Source organism: Pistacia vera, unplaced genomic scaffold (genome assembly GCF_008641045.1).
Source record: "Pistacia vera cultivar Batoury unplaced genomic scaffold, PisVer_v2 Contig302, whole genome shotgun sequence".
NCBI lineage: Eukaryota > Viridiplantae > Streptophyta > Magnoliopsida > Sapindales > Anacardiaceae > Pistacia > Pistacia vera.
In genome coordinates, this window is record NW_022196116.1 from 337,497 (window position 1) to 353,783 (window position 16,287).

A 16,287-nucleotide genomic window follows, 5' to 3' on the forward strand; every position below is an offset into this window, starting at 1 on the left:
AGTTTACTGTTCAGTTCAATTTATTTTTAAAATCCACCACACAATTTAATCTCCTGCAAATTCATTTCGATTCGCCGACAACCAACTCAATTTCTCAAAGCATATGTGCTGCACAGCTGCTGTATGTGATGTGTGTGTGGCTTGCTTTGGTGTGAAGGCTGTATGTGGGCTGTGTGTAGGCCGTGTGGTAGCTGGTCCATTGGGCTGTGTTTTGGCGTAATGTGCGGTCTGTGGCGCTTGGAAGAGGGTGGTTGAGTGGTAGCTTGTGAGACAAAAGGTGAGTGATTTAGGCTAAGGGAAGATGCTGGGAAGGGAGGGATGGTAATGGGCAAAAGGTATTGTTGTTTGTAATGGCTAAGCATGTGGAGCTGGGCAAGCACTAAGGTGAATAAGCGTGGGATGTTTGTAGCTTGGCTGTAGGTTGCGCCTGGACAGGATGTTGCTGGTAGTGGGATAAGGTTATGATGGTGAGAGTGCCTGGGCAATTATCAGACAAGGTGAACATAACGAATTCCACCACCACAGAGTCATCACAAAATCCAGTTCAGCGCTTCCAAATCAAACTCCAAACGCTTCTCCAATCAAATTTCACACCAGATGGGCAGAATCCCCCAACCAACACAACAAGCAGTATCCACAAGAATATTTACCCAACAAAAAACCGCGTTCCAGTTAGTGGAAGCTGTCAGTGGAGTCGCGCGGTGGTTGCTTGATAAATGAATTTTGAAATCGAATTGTAACGAAATTTGGAATACTGACTTTTTCCAAACTAGTATATTTTTAATTACAAGTTAGTTATATTGTTTATGAGAAGACTGAAAGAATAGAAGAAATTGATAGAGAATCGTAGGGGAAGTCTAGCGGGAAGAGAGGGAAGGTGAAGAAAGGAGACATGGAGGAAGAGGGGGAAGAGAGAACCGGGTTTCGGTTAACGTTTTTAGGTTATTTTTGTTTAGGGTACCCGCGGGTATATCCGGTCCACCCGCACAAAAAAGCCGGGTTGATACGGGTAATAAAAAGGGTCTAAAATGAGAGATCCGTACCTAAATTATTTAAACGGATGCGCGTCTATCCGTGGCCCGTGGGTAATTACCCGTTTTACCAGGTCTAATAATCCCTAAACAGGATATGAGTCTGCCATGAAACTTAACTGGATTTTCAGTTGGTCTCATCAAATAAATAGTTCATAAATTATTATTGCAAGGATCATATATTTAAATAAGCATCGTAGTCTTTGGATATAATTTATGCGTTTAGAATTTGGCAGTCAAATCAGATTGGTTTTTGTTGAATGTTTCAATTCTTGGTCAAATCATCACTTTAGGGTTTAGACATTAGGGGAATCAAGACACTCTATAATAACGCATTATTATTGTAGACTTGGAAAAAGGAAGACCCAACCACTTTGTTCAAAGTCCTTCCACCCAGAAGACCCACACCATACTCCAATGTCAGTCCACTTGTAATTTAAAATTAATTATTTTTATCGTTCTTCAAGTTAAATCATTTTTATTGAAATTTGTTTCAGCTTTCAACTTAACTTATCATTTCTACGATTAGATAGACTCTAACGTAGACTTAGATATCTTCAAAAAAAAAAAAATAATAATAATAATAATAAATAAATAAATAAATAAAAAATAAATTCAATTATCATGAAATTCAATTAATTCCCTTCATTTAAAAATAATAATAATGACCTCTACAAGTTTTAGAACTGTTGGAAACCTCAAAGTTATTCAGAAACCGTCGTTGAAATTTCATATATATCAATTCAATGATAAGATGAATACGTTGAAAGAAGTTTTTGAATAAACAAAATGGGTAACATGAATCCATATACAATTATACTGTTTAATTGCTTGAGCCTAGTAGAATGGCTCAACCACTTGTGCCACTTTAAAGTCCAAAATCCAAATACATGAATTTAAGTTTAAGCTGAAATCCTTACACGAGAAAACCGCGACAACATGCTTTAATGAAGGGTCCATCATTCGTTGTAAACTAGAGAAGACAATACATTTGTTGCTCAACTGTAAGTCTGTACAGGCCTCCAATTGATACTGCTGCAGTTGGTCCCAATCTCAGAAAAGATAACTGTAGTCAAGGCGGCAGCCAGGGTCAACCATTAGTCCAGCACTTCTGAACATGGTAAAAGAATTATGCACCCAACTGGAGCTGATTGCTGACAACCTTTTTTTGTCTGCTGCTTGATTAACCAAAACGCAGACGTTTTCCAGATGGACACGGCTCAATATAAAAGTTGCCTATTTTGACTAAGAAGAAATAGGCCTGATGACCATGGTCGCATTGGCATGGTGACAGAAGGGGAAAACTCATTGCATGAAAATCAATGATCGAAACTTAATTTTCATTATGTACATTCTTTATACAATTCAAAAACTTGGTTGGATATCACGGGTCCGCATGTAGGTTAAAAACTGAGTTGGCAACTCTGCTAAAAGTGCTTGAACAACAGAAACCTCTCCATCTGCAAATGAACCAGATAATTACCACAAAACCTAAATCAAATGCCAAGCTGTCTTTACAGTTGGTTATTTTATATAAAATGTTGTCTTACTCTGTAAATCCTTGAGAGGAACGAATTGAACTATATCACGAGAAGCAACTCGCCCAGATGAACTCTCAAGTCTCTCTCCCTTATCTGCATCTAAAATCTGCACAGAAAAATATATTTCCAATGTGGAGAAAACCCTACTTGAGCACAAACATCAGAAACAGCAATAGTACTCATACATCAAGAAATATCCTTGCCAGATGGATGATAAGATAATAAGATACCTCCATTTCTTTGAAGTCAGCCCCTCCTACTCCCACAATGAGGATTGACAATGGAAGGTCAGATGCTTTCACTAGGGCATCCTTGGTTTCTTGGAGATCTGTTACTACTCCATCCTATAACATTAACAAATTTCAGAGCAATGAAACAGTGAGAACCCAACAGAATGGAAATATTGTTCACAGAAGAACACGACCTATAACCACAAAAAACAAAATGATTTGCTTTAGTCAAAACGATAGCAGAATTTGTGCTGATACTCTAGAAAAGAAGCATAGACAATTACACAATCTATAAATAGCAACTAAGGTTACCAATTAATAGATGCATGTTACCCATAACAGCATTTAAATTACATAAAGTCAATCTGGATTTCTAGTTCCCAATCTTACCGTGATTATCAACAAAATAAAGTATTTTTGCCCACGATTGGCAAGAGATTGGCCAGCAATTTGTGCAGCATGGCTAATGACAGGTCCAAAAAGTGTTGGCCCAGCAAGAGATACATTAAAGAGGGCACTTGTATATGCTGTCATAATTCCATGGATTCCTTCCACCTGAGAGAAAATGATTTATTTCACCTTAATATGGAGGCAAACAGCTAAGAGTAAAAGATAAGGTCATCCAAATAATGAGAGGAAGTTTATGTTTTGCAACTGTTTCACCTCACAGTAAGTACTGCTTCCGTTTAAGTTGAAGCAATGAGAAACTGGACCATCGATTGGCCGTGCTCCAAAACCCCAAGCAGGAAAGCGTTTATCAGTATCATAAAATTGCAAAACCTCTCCAACCTCTAAGATCGCCTGAAAAAGGAAATGCATGATGTTTGCGTGGATCCACTAACAATAGAAATTTACACGAAATTACAAACAAAGAGACTTGTTCTCACTCTTTGATATGCATTTGGTCTTCCAGAGGGATCAATATAATGCAAGGAATCAGGGAGGCGGGGATTTCCATTTGAAGCTGATAGACAAAGATGACAATTAGTCCAAATGAAATTTTGCAGAACCTAAAACCAACACATTTAATATGTTCTAAATAATAGATTTGAAAAATATCTGTTCAAACTAAGTTTAGAAATGAAACGGTAAAAAGAAGAATTAACAGAAATTGATTGTAAAATTAGGAAAAATGCTTCAAAAGAAAATAGTTGAAAATAACTCAGAGAAGGATTAAAAATAACTGTAAATAATTCAGTAACAGTAAATAAAACTCAGAGTTATGAGATGCTATATTTAAAATTTCCTGCATTAAAGAAGATAGCACTTAGGAAACACCTTAGGAAACACATATTGGGTGGGTCGATGTGAGACCCACCATATTATTGCTAGAATCTCATGGTATCACAAAACAGAGGTTAAAATCAAGGAACTTTTTTTTTTGGGGGGGGGGGGGGGGGGGGTGGGGCGGGGCTAAAGAATAGTTTATTCTAATAGGGAAAATTTACAGATAGTATGAGCACCGTTATACCTTAGAAGTATCACGTGTAGGAATACATAAACAAAATGTTAATAAAATTGAGATAGCCTAAACAACGGCAAGACAAGAAGGGTATTTACATAACAAAATAAATGACGACCTAACTTGTCAAGAATTGGTTTTCCAGAATTTATAAATTAGGACATTGACCATTTTCATGCTTCCTAAATTAGTTAAAGTGTAGACACATACCGGTGGAAATCGACAAGCCACCATGAAATTCAGTTCAAATCCCCCAGCCAAGTAATAAGGAAAGTATATTGAACACACTCCGAAAACTTGTCCACAAAAAGCTGGCTCTTAGAATCTGCAATAGAAGTTAAAAAAAATTTGAGGAAAGGAAACAGCAATCCGGACACGCAGCATGGGAATCAACCTGATCTAAAAAGCTAACCTTGCTGTGGTAATTATGCCCAACTGCGGTTGGTAGAGACAAATACTCTCCTTGGCCACTAGAATGAAGTTTTTCCAAGTCTGATAGTGATTTCTGAACCTTTCTGGTAAAATAACAACAAATAAGCATAATCATTACTTTGGTTTATACAACTCTAGAGTGAGAGAGAGAAGGAAAAAGTAAAAAGATCTCCATTTACCCAATCAAATCATGCTTTCCATTATTATTGAAGTTAAAGCACTCTATTATTAAAGGACTATCCTGCAATTTAATCCAAGCAGAGAAATTAGATAGCTAGTAATAAACAAATAAGGCCATGCATAATCTTACAGAGAAGTACCTCAAAATGCATGCTCTAACTAAATTTGTACATGTTCTAAATTTATGGTCAGCAAAAGTGCTAAATGTCACAATACATTTCCATGATGACAGGAAAACTAATGATAAAACAATTAAATTTTTAGGACTCTGATTCCAGGAAAATTAAGTATTACAAATAAAATTCAACACTTAATTTGACAGGTAAAAGTAGCATACTCTTGACAGGTAACTGTTATCCTACTTAAAAAACTACATATCTACCCTAAACCAGCACTGCCAATGTAAGCTGAATTTGAGGAAAAAAAAAGTTAACTTATTACTACATAAACAATAAAAAGGAGAGCATGCCATTATATATAGAAAAAATTTAATTATGCCCAGACTGCAGGGTGTCCTATTTCTACTAGTTTGCAGATTTTAGCACCCCACATGAAATCTTCCCAATACCTTGCTTCCAACTTGCTGAATATTCAAAAACACTGGTTTCCATTCTGGTTTCATTTCATTCTTCAAGACCTCTGTTTTACACACAGGGATGGGCATCCCACCCTCCATGATTTTTGATATTACCAGAAAGGGGTCCTGCAAAATATGTCAGACATGCACCCAAACATTATTAGAATGTCCCAAAATGTCTAATATAAGAGAGAGAAATAAGAAATCAGCAGCCATACATTCCTAGAGAAGAGATCCTTATATTCCAAATCTGAACACCTTAATATCAACTCTGTTGTAGTCTTAGAATTTATGCATTCTTCAGCATGCACAGTAAGCTTTCCACGGTGTTGTGGACGGGTTGATGTGATAGAATCTTCTCTGCGTACAAGTTCTAAGGTCAGTGACCTGTTTGGTTTGGTGACAATCTACCAGAGAGAAATGAGAATGTCAATGAGTATTAAGTATGGTTTGAATCAGCAGAATAACATTAAAGTTCTCAATGTTCAACCATACATTGAACAAAAAAATTAAAAGAAGCTGCCCCTATGTCATACCTCTGACAATGTACAAGTTGCCTCACCAAGAAATTGCTGCTCCTCCAACTTAAGCATCTGCATAAGTGGAATCATCTGTTATCTAATGATATCCTAGAATGCACTTCAATGCAAGTAAAACGTAGAAAATTCTTTTTCTATTTCTTTTAAAGTATTTCATATAACATAAGCATATAAATGAGAGTAAAAACAATAAATGAGTGACACATTCAAAGTCGGAGATATTGAATTGTCTAAAGTGAATATATGATTTCAAAAATTACAAATACAAGCTTTGTTAATCATCACTTTAACAAGATGAATAAAAAATTAAACAATTCAACAGTTTTAACACAGATATTTTCTAGCTTTCAAGTTGAATATATATATATATAAAAAAATTATCCAGTGTGGGACTAAAATTTTAATTCAACTCTCGCATGCAAGAGTTGATAGGAGTTCACAATTTTTTAATCTCTTTCCAACCAAATGAAACTGTTAAAAGGAAAAAAATCTGGCAATTTCTTGCACACAAGAATTTAAGTCNATAAGCACCGTTATACCTTAAGAAGTATCACGTGTAGGAATACATAAACAAAATGTTAATAAAATTGAGCATAGCCATAAATAACGGCAAGACAAGAATGGGTATTTACATAACAAAATAAATGACGACCTAACTTGTCAAGAATTGGTTTTCCAGAATTTATAAATTAGGACATTAACCATTTTCATGCTTCCTAAAATTAAATGTGCAGACACATACCGGTGAAATCAACAGCCACCATGAAATTCAGTTCAAATCCCCCAGCCAAGTAATCAAGGAAAGTATATTGAACACACTCCGAAAACTTGTCCACAAAAAGCTGGCTCTTTAGAATCTGCAATAGAAGTTAAAAAAAATTTGAGGAAAGAAACAGACATACGACAGCAGCATGGGAATCAACCTGATCTAAAAAGCTAACCTTGCTGTGGTAATTATGCCCAACTGCGGTTGGTAGAGACAAATACTCTCCTTGGCCACTAGAATGAAGTTTTTCCAAGTCTGATAGTGATTTCTGAACCTTTCTGGTAAAATAACAACAAATAAGCATAATCATTACTTTGGTTTATACAACTCTAGAGTGAGAGAGAGAAGGAAAAAGTAAAAAGATCTCCATTTACCCAATCAAATCATGCTTTCCATTATTATTGAAGTTAAAGCACTCTATTATTAAAGGACTATCCTGCAATTTAATCCAAGCAGAGAAATTAGATAGCTAGTAATAAACAAATAAGGCAATGCATAATCTTACGGAGAAGTACCTCAAAATGCATGCTCTAACTAAATTTGTACATGTTCTAAATTTATGGTCAGCAAAAGTGCTAAATGTCACAATACATTTCCATGATAACAGGAAAACTAATGATAAAACAAATAAATTTTTAGGACTCTGATTCCAAGAAAATTAAGTATTACAAATAAAATTCAACACTTAATTTGACAGGTAAAAGTAGCATATTCTTGACAGGTAACTGTTATCCTACTTAAAAAACTACATATCTACCCTAAACCAGCACTGCCAATGTAAGCTGAATTTAAGAAAAAAAAAAAAAAAAAGTTAACTTATTACTACATAAACAATAAAAAGAAGAGCATGCCATTATATATAGCAAAAATTTAATTATGCCTAGACTGCAGGATGTCCTATTTCTACTAGTTTGCAGATTTTAGCACCCCACATGAAATCTTCCCAATACCTTGCTTCCAACTTGCTGAATATTCAAAAACACCGGTTTCCATTCTGGTTTCATTTCATTCTTCAAGACCTCTGTTTTACACACAGGGATAGGCATCCCACCCTCCATGATTTTTGATATTACCAGAAAGGGGTCCTGCAAAATATGTCAGACATGCACCCAAACATTATTAGAATGTCCCAAAATGTCTAATATAAGAGAGAGAAATAAGAAATCAGCAGCCATACATTCCTAGAGAAGAGATCCTTATATTCCAAATCTGAACACCTTAATATCAACTCTGTTGTAGTCTTAGAGTTTATGCATTCTTCAGCATGCACAGTAAGCTTTCCACGGTGTTGTGGACGGGTTGATGTGATAGAATCTTCTCTGCGTACAAGTTCTAAGGTCAGTGACCTGTTTGGTTTGGTGACAATCTACCAGAGAGAAATGAGAATGTCAATGAGTATTAAGTATGGTTTGAATCAGCAGAACAACATTAAAGTTCTCAATGTTCAACCATACATTGAACAAAAAAATTAAAAGAAGCTGCCCCTATGTCATACCTCTGACAATGTACAAGTAGCCTCACCAAGAAATTGCTGCTCCTCCAACTTAAGCATCTGCATAAGTGGAATCATCTGTTATCTAATGATATCCTAGAATGCACTTCAATGCAAGTAAAACGTAGAAAATTCTTTTTCTATTTCTTTTAAAGTATTTCATATAACATAAGCATATAAATGAGAGTAAAAACAATAAATGAGTGACACATTCGAAGTCGGAGATATTGAATTGTCTAAAGTGAATTTATGATTTCAAAAATTACGAATACAAACTTTGTTAATCATCACTTTAACAAGATGAATAAAAAATTAAACAATTCAACAGTTTTAACACAGATATTTTCTAGCTTTCAAGTTGAATATATATGCATATATATATATATAAATTATCAAGTGTGGGACTAAAATTTTAATTCAACTCTCGCATGCAAGAGTTGATAGGAGTTCACAATTTTTTAATCTCTTTCCAACCAAATGAAACTGTTAAAAGGAAAAAAATCTGGCAATTTCTTGCACACAAGAATTTAAGTCCAAATTTTAAGAAAGGCATCCACAAGAGAGAAAGACTATATATATGCAGATTTTGAGCCATATCATGACAAGTAAAGATTAAAACTTATGGTATTTTAGAGCAACTGTAGATTTGTTACTTAGTGAATCTTATTGATGGAGTTGGCACGTGTTGCTAGATCATATGTATTAGTATATGTTCAATTAAAATGATTTCTTGCTCTATAAAAATTAAAAAATTAAAACTAGAAATAGAAACAACATTATAGGGGGGAGGGGAAAAAGTTACCTTTACATCAGCATTGTGAAACTGAGTGTCAACATCATATATACGAAATCTGTGATAGATAGCAGTTTCACAAATTACAAGACAATATAACCTATAAAAATGGACATTTGGTCAATAAAAAATAGAGCTGAAAGAATTAGAACTTACTGTAAGGTTTGCACAACCTCAAATTGATATGTAATGGTATATTTTGTAATCCATGCAGGACTCAAAGAATTAAGGACTACTTCAGTACGGCATACTTCAGTAACTGCTCCATCTCTAGCTTTTGTATAAACCACCAGCATGGGATCACTCTGAAGCAAGCAAATATAAGGAGATGATAATTAAACCTTCTGAGTAGAAATAGAACATCTAATCAATCCAAAAGAACAACACTAGAAAAAGATTTCGCTTTTAGGTCTAGTGGATCCAGCAAGAGCCCAAGACTGAGGTTTGAATTGATTGAGACAATTGATTTAAGTTGCAATGTTTGAGGGATTTGAACCCAAAAGCATACACCACTTAATCCAAAAGCTTAAGATCTTAGATAAGGGTCAATAGATGTAAAGGTTGAATCTAGAAAATAGGATTTCAGGATTCAAAACAATGAGAAACCAGGTCAGGCCATGTGTGCTTAAATAATAGTTTGGAGCGGATGATAAAGAAAAGAAAGATGGAAAACAGTTAAGGAAATTGAAGAAAGCAATAGAGTTTATCAAAAGGAACTAAATAGAAGCTCAAATCTCATAAATCAACTCTAAAAATTATATAAATACGCTTCGCATATACAGTTACTAATCCTAATGAATAAGACTTAAAAGGAACTACTAAATTAAAGGACCAATGACAAATAAGTATGTTATGGTATGAGCCACGACTTAATTTTCTGGCTTCCACTGTGGGTAATTCGTTTTTCTAATCAACCAACCTATTGATGAGGCATCAATTTGACACCAGATGTGATCGAATCAAAGCGCCGCAGGTATTAGATGATATAAGGTTTGAAATTATCTACTTCTTTGGTGGATAGATTATCGGCTACAAATAATTATCACTTCTGATTTAATAATAAAAATAAAGACACTGAATTCTTCCGGCCTTTCTGGTGGAGAACCAGGTTCTATTACCAATTGTTAAGATAGACAAACATATCAACCACCATCTCACAAAGAGAAAGAAGCGAATGCTGCAAAGACTCCATGTGGAGCCTTACATAAGGAACCAGCAAGTTCATAAAGACATGGCCACTACTAAAACTTGTCACCATCATCACTGACCTTATTTCACATGTTTCTCCTTCAAATTCAGGCAATGGAGATCATATGCCAAAAATGATGGTCAGTTAAATTTAGTCAACCATCTACTGTTTGGTCAATTTTCATATTTATATCAACACAAATTAACAAAGGTTTCAGCTCTGAGGAATTAAAGACACTGGTTAACATTGCCTTAGAATTGCTCAAACCAATAGCAATTTATTATGATGTCAACTATCTTCAGAGATCATCAAAATACAATCTCCACACTACTGCAGACATAGACAATTCTTAAAAAAGCATCCCATAGCTAATACAATTGTTGATGGTACTGCCAACCGCAAGAATTCACAACTAAACAAGTACTGTCTTCAAAACAATTAATTCAGGGTTACCTCGACCATTGAAGCACTATGCTCCATTTCCACTTGTATATTACTAAACAAAACATTCATAAATTTCATAGATGCTTCATTTCCAATTGCATATTCCTTAATTAACTAAGACTGGATCAGATTGTAAACATATGATATTTCGAATAAACTCTGGTTTGGTTTCAAATAGCACCCGTATACATGAAAACCATCAAAATTTAACCTACAAATTAGATAAAAATTTAGATCAACAAACCTTGGAGAGGACATCTCGGTCACGCAAGTCACTGGCCGAAAATGATAACTGCAAAAGCATTATTATTGCATAAATAAACGGAAAAAAAAAAATCAGCATAAATTGTTCACATTCTTTTCAAGGGATAATTTACAAATCTTTACAAGAAATGCAATCAACTATTCCATATGCCAAATTGAGTAACTGATAATCAGAGTGCCACTGGTTTTCATAGTATTATTAGCTTAAAATCCAAAACGGCTGAAAAAATCACAAATAAATTTTAGATTGGAAAATCCACTAATTAGTTCTAAAATGTGAGTGATAACAAAAATAAAAGTAAAAAACTAGAAGAGATATGAGTAACCTCGATCTGAGAGAAGAGACCGAGGAAGCCCCGAGACTTAAGGAATAAGTCAACGGCTTGATTTGGAGAGCCAGCGGTGGTCGGAGCGGCAGTACCGCCGACAGCTGTCATACCGCCGCCGGTTTCGGAACAGCAATTGCCCATGGTTTATGTGTCAGCAGAGGTTGGCGCGGCTTGGCTGAGAAGTATTTGAAATGAAAAATGAACTAGTAAAACCTTATTGTTGGCAAGGTGCTGCGTTTCAAAAACATTGAAATGAAAATTGAAAAAGTGAAGGCACTCAGACTCAGTATTGATTTATCTATCGACTTCTTAAATTGACCCCACTTTGTAGCTTTATATTTGCAACTATAACCCAACCCAACAAACACTAAAAATTTTGAAATCTCAAGACGTTTTATAAAATTGTTCTCAGAAAAATCGTTTAAATTTACCAAAATATAATTAATTAATTTACGTGAAAGGTCACTTGGGTAATCCCAATCTGCTTAAAAATCCTCATAGGAATTAGTCTTAGCATAATTGGTATGTGTATTAGAATAACTTCATTTGTGGATTTGATCATATAATTATAAAGATTTTAATAATTTATAGAGTGATAAAACATAACCATCACTTTTCTCATGTTTTCTTGTGATTTGAGTTATCAAAGAAAACAATTAAAATAATACTAAAATATTTTGAAACATAATTGCATTCATCGAAAACGCGTTTATTAGGAGAAAAATGAAAATTTGAGGAGAGATTCTCTACAAAGTCGTTAACGGGGGAAATACGTTTATGAGCAGTGACGGTTAAGTCAGATCACATGTTGTAAGAGCGATTGTTGATTCAATTTCAAAATGTATTTTGATTTCTATATTAATAAAATACTAAATCATAAATCTTATGTGTATTTTTTCAAATATAAATGACATGATATAATATTATGATAAAATAATTTAATTGAATTAACGCGGTTGTGGATGATTTGAGAGTGAGTTGATCTAAGGCTGCATTCAAATTTGGACATTCCACAATTCAAATTAATAGTCAAAAATGTGCCCCTTCTTTCAAAGCCCAACTTTGTCAGATTATGACCACTAAAAAATCCCTCTATCCAAATTCAAAATAAATTAATATTTAATTAAAAAATGTAATTGCTAAAATACTGAATTGTAACTATTTCACATTATGGTTTAATATAATTTCATTTGACGTCAAATAATGGTATATAGGATATACTTTGAGATATTTGATTAGATGACGTAAATTATACATTATGTGGTCCAAAATAAACATAACAAAATGTAGAATCCCAAATCTAAGATATATAGCCCCTTCTTTAACTTAATTCGTCATTACAATAATACAATATTTTATTATAAACATGTTATGATTTAAATGAAGTCCAAATTCATCATGTTATGTCCTTCCAATCTGATGTTAGAATGAATTTATTATATGTTTCTTCCGATATTTATGTCTTGATTCATCTGTATAATTAAGCTGTGGGTCCAATTCAGCACCTGAGAATACAAAATTTACCAATTATTAACATAAACTTTTAACAGACAAAATCAAAGTAATTTATAATTATTTTTAAATAAAGTTTAATGGTCCCACTGTTTTATAATATGATAAAAAGGTATGCAAATATGTCATTTAAGATGTAATGTTTTTTGGAAACATTACTTATGGCATTTAATTACCCCACTTTATTTATCCATATTATATTATAAAACAAATAATAAATTAAAACATATCTGCATTTTGATTTAGGATTTTGCATCCGATGGAAAGCTGTTCTTATGTATAGGATGAAAAAAATTTCATTAACATTAAAATATATTTTCACTTGGAGATTTTTTGATATTATTTTGTTTTCTCTTGTGGGATTTAAAGTGGGAAATATATATATATATGTGGTGTAATTATGAGCATAAGACTTAGAGTAGAAGGTATGAATTAATTAGTTGCGTAAATATGATTGTGTATAGTTATATTATATGATAGAACAAGCACAAGCAAAGCAATTGAAGAATATTGTCAAGTGGAAGGTGATGTTTGAAATTGAACATGGCAAAGCATGAGTAAAAGACCCATAATATATCTTTCTTCTTCTAAAACCAATATAAAAAATTAAAGCAAAAGGCCATGCATGTCTGCTGCTAAGAAGCACATTTTGGGATCCAATCGGCTGCTTGCTTGGTTGCTACTAGCACCCAAAAGCATGGCATAATAACCATACCCCAGTTTTATTTTGTAATCCTAATATCGTGTTTGTGAATGGTTACCCATTAATTAGTCTTCAATCACAAGCATTGGTCATGGTTTCTTTTGGCCCACTTCACCATTACATAATTAATTTTGTTTCTACCGTATCTTTCATTTGTTTACTCTGTCACTTTTTTCTGTTTAGATTCTCTTCCTTTCAGGTATAATTCACTATGTAAAATTATTGTATATTATCATTTATTTAATAAGTCTTTTTTTTTTTTTTTTCAGGTAAGCTTCTTAATCAGGCTGAAAGGAAATGAATTAAGTTGAGGTGAAACTGAATTGGAATTTCGGGTGTTGTGCAAGTAAAAAATGTAATTGGGAGTCAACGAGCACCAAGGGGTCAACCACTAGAGCAATGGTGGGGTTTACTGGGGCAAACTCGGACTTCATTTTCATTACATTCAATGGGTTCATGTTCGGGAATCTTAAGGTTGGAGGTGGTTTGATAATGAAAAATTAGATATATCCACTTCGGTTAAGTCAGAACACAAGAAAAAAATATCTTGAATCTTGACGCAAGTAGTAAAGAAAGTGACGCAGAATGACTTACAACTTACACGGAAATTTGTGGTAAGTTTGGTGGAGGTCTAGTCTTGGTCAAGGTCCATTTTCTAAAACGATGGAATGGCACTCTTTAATATCTCTTACAACGACATCAACATGGAGCGCATTTCTGTCGTGTCTTACTTTAACTTTGATTTAGACAAGAATGGACAATAGTGAATCTGTTTCAAGCATTATGATTAATGAAATAACAAACAAGCCAGGCAGCATGGAGAGCTAAGTTATGAAGACTTTACAACTGCAAGTTATTATTATTAGTTTGAGGGAACAAAGCAGAGACAAAAAATGATGATTTTTGAGGAGTTGGGGTGGGTCAACGGTATGTTGGATTGGCGTGGCCCTAGCCAGGTCGAAACACGGACAATCCCTCCTGGTACCCACCTCAGTCTTTAGAACATGTCATACACCTTGTGCAGATCAAGCCGTAACAATTACCCGTTGCATCGTACAGTGGATTCTTCTCTTGTATCCATCAATAGGTACAGAGAAATGATTTTCTTTTTCCAATCTATAAAGCATATACCGTGAAAAATAATGGGATCAAGCTTGAAGCCTTAAACATATACATCGTCACTAAATCCCATGTTAGTATGCAACATTAACAATAAAGCATATTGGGAAGGAATACACAAGCATATATTTTCCCCGAGGGGACAAAAAGAATTACAAAATTTGATAAGTGATACAACCCAACCTCCCTGTCAGGGTTCTCGGTTCTTTCATCCTATACATCCCAATGGCTTAGTACTGCTAGGATGAAGCAAAATTACCATCTGACGAGAGTGGGGCAAGCAAATTGAAAAGCGACTCAAAATAAGTGAAAATATGTCCTATGTTAATGGCATTCTAAATTTTGTGCAATCCAATGTTCAGATCAGAAGAAATGGAAATAAGAAGTGGATAAGAATAATGCCACACAGCTTTAAAAACCCGTTTCTGATGAGCTTTTAGTGATTGGGATGGCTTGTGAGCATTGTATCTGATATCAAAGAGGTGGATTACGGGATCAGCTGAACCAGATGTTATGTATAAACCATCAGGAGACCAAGCCTGATTTATCAGAGCTGACTGGGATTCGCTACTCTCTTGCTTCCATCCAAAACCATGAATTTCAGTCTGCCTCAATCTAATATCAAACAACCGCAGCTGCCTTCCCGGTGTCCTGAAAACATGTCATCTCATTGTCAAAACTTCACGCTGAAAATCAAAATTTGTGACTACAGTAGCAGCATAAGTCTTGCTTTTCAAGATATGTAAAATTTATGTAATCAAATGGCCTTTCTCATCCCAGACTATGATCTCCTGGTTGAATAGAAATTCATGTTAAACCATCCAATTATCCAAAATGAACCATGCATGACAGTAAGCAGACTCAATAATCCAGTAATTTAAATCTTAAAACTTTACAGCTGATGATTCAAATCTCAAGACAATTAATTACGAGCGCATTTCTCCAATCGCAATTTTAAAAAGCTAAATTTGTATAATAAGATATATTACGTACAAAAAATCACCATGTCATATACTACTACATTATCAATTCCTTCCACCACAACGGCAGCAGATTAAAATTTGATCTTCTGTAGGGTCTTTCAAATCATTGCATTGCTTTCTTCAATGAAGCATAACTTGAAAGTTTTAAAGTTCTTTATTTGACAAATGAAATCCACTTCTCAAAATACTTGGACACAGCAAGTGAATTTAGAAATCCAAATGCTAGGATTGCAAAGAGAGTGGCAGTAGAAAAGATGAAGAAGATTCTCATTGCATAATAGAAGTTTCTTACCCTGTTTGAACCATGAATAGATTGAAGTCACATGGGTTTGGCAGAACACTCATGCATTTACTATCTATCTGATGCTTGAAATCAGCTCTTCCTGCTCCTGCATCAAACCCAATAATCCTCTTGTCTGCACCAGCAGACAATACAATCTGCTTTTGCTGCATCCCAGCAACTCCCATGACAGCAGAGGAATGCATATTCCTGTGCAGCGCCTTTGGCATCCATGAGTTCTCAGCATCTCTCTCACTCCAAAGTATAACAGCATGATCACTACCACCAGTTACAAAAGAGGCATTTTCCCATGGCAAGAAAATTATGCTGTTGATAATACCTTTGACATGAGGTTTACCGTCAAGGAAAGTTACACGAGCTCTCTATTGATGCACAAAAATAAAAACTTCAGTATTCGTTA

At 34.5% G+C, this 16,287-nt stretch overlaps 2 protein-coding genes across 2 annotated transcripts in view; both read right to left on the bottom strand.

Annotated features, from left to right (window-relative positions):
* Positions 1 to 1,794: 1,794 nt before the first annotated feature.
* Positions 1,795 to 11,580, bottom strand: LOC116135670 (protein BONZAI 2-like). The gene is made up of 16 exons (XM_031421389.1): positions 11,267 to 11,580; positions 10,921 to 10,968; positions 9,200 to 9,348; positions 9,053 to 9,101; positions 8,254 to 8,310; positions 7,936 to 8,124; positions 7,709 to 7,843; positions 7,133 to 7,194; positions 6,934 to 7,036; positions 6,735 to 6,849; positions 3,690 to 3,766; positions 3,466 to 3,603; positions 3,193 to 3,357; positions 2,803 to 2,916; positions 2,582 to 2,678; positions 1,795 to 2,491 (listed from the first exon to the last, which is right to left on the bottom strand). Exons 1-16 carry the CDS (start codon positions 11,408 to 11,410, stop codon positions 2,397 to 2,399), a joined length of 1,737 nt encoding a protein of 578 aa, XP_031277249.1. The 5' UTR covers positions 11,411 to 11,580; the 3' UTR covers positions 1,795 to 2,396.
* Positions 11,581 to 14,342: 2,762 nt separating this feature from the next.
* LOC116135671 overlaps positions 14,343 to 16,287 on the bottom strand; it is a 29,553-nt gene continuing 27,608 nt past the window's right edge. Inside the window, exons 6-7 of the mRNA XM_031421390.1 lie at positions 15,879 to 16,249; positions 14,343 to 15,254 (exon numbers count right to left, since the gene is read on the bottom strand). Of these exons, the coding sequence (XP_031277250.1) occupies positions 14,939 to 15,254; positions 15,879 to 16,249 (687 nt within the window). The 3' untranslated portion in view covers positions 14,343 to 14,938. The remainder of the gene's footprint in view (positions 15,255 to 15,878; positions 16,250 to 16,287) is intronic.

Excerpts from the sequence above, each read along its gene's own strand:
- LOC116135670 (XM_031421389.1), bottom strand. The coding sequence starts at position 11,410 with ATGGGCAATTGCTGTTCCGAAACCGGCGGCGGTATGACAGCTGTCGGC. Across the intron at positions 7,844-7,935 it reads AGGATCTCTTCTCTAGGAAT|GACCCCTTTCTGGTAATATC; the intron begins GTATGGCTGCTG and ends CATATTTTGCAG. Across the intron at positions 3,604-3,689 it reads GACCAAATGCATATCAAAGA|GCGATCTTAGAGGTTGGAGA; the intron begins GTGAGAACAAGT and ends TTCCTTTTTCAG.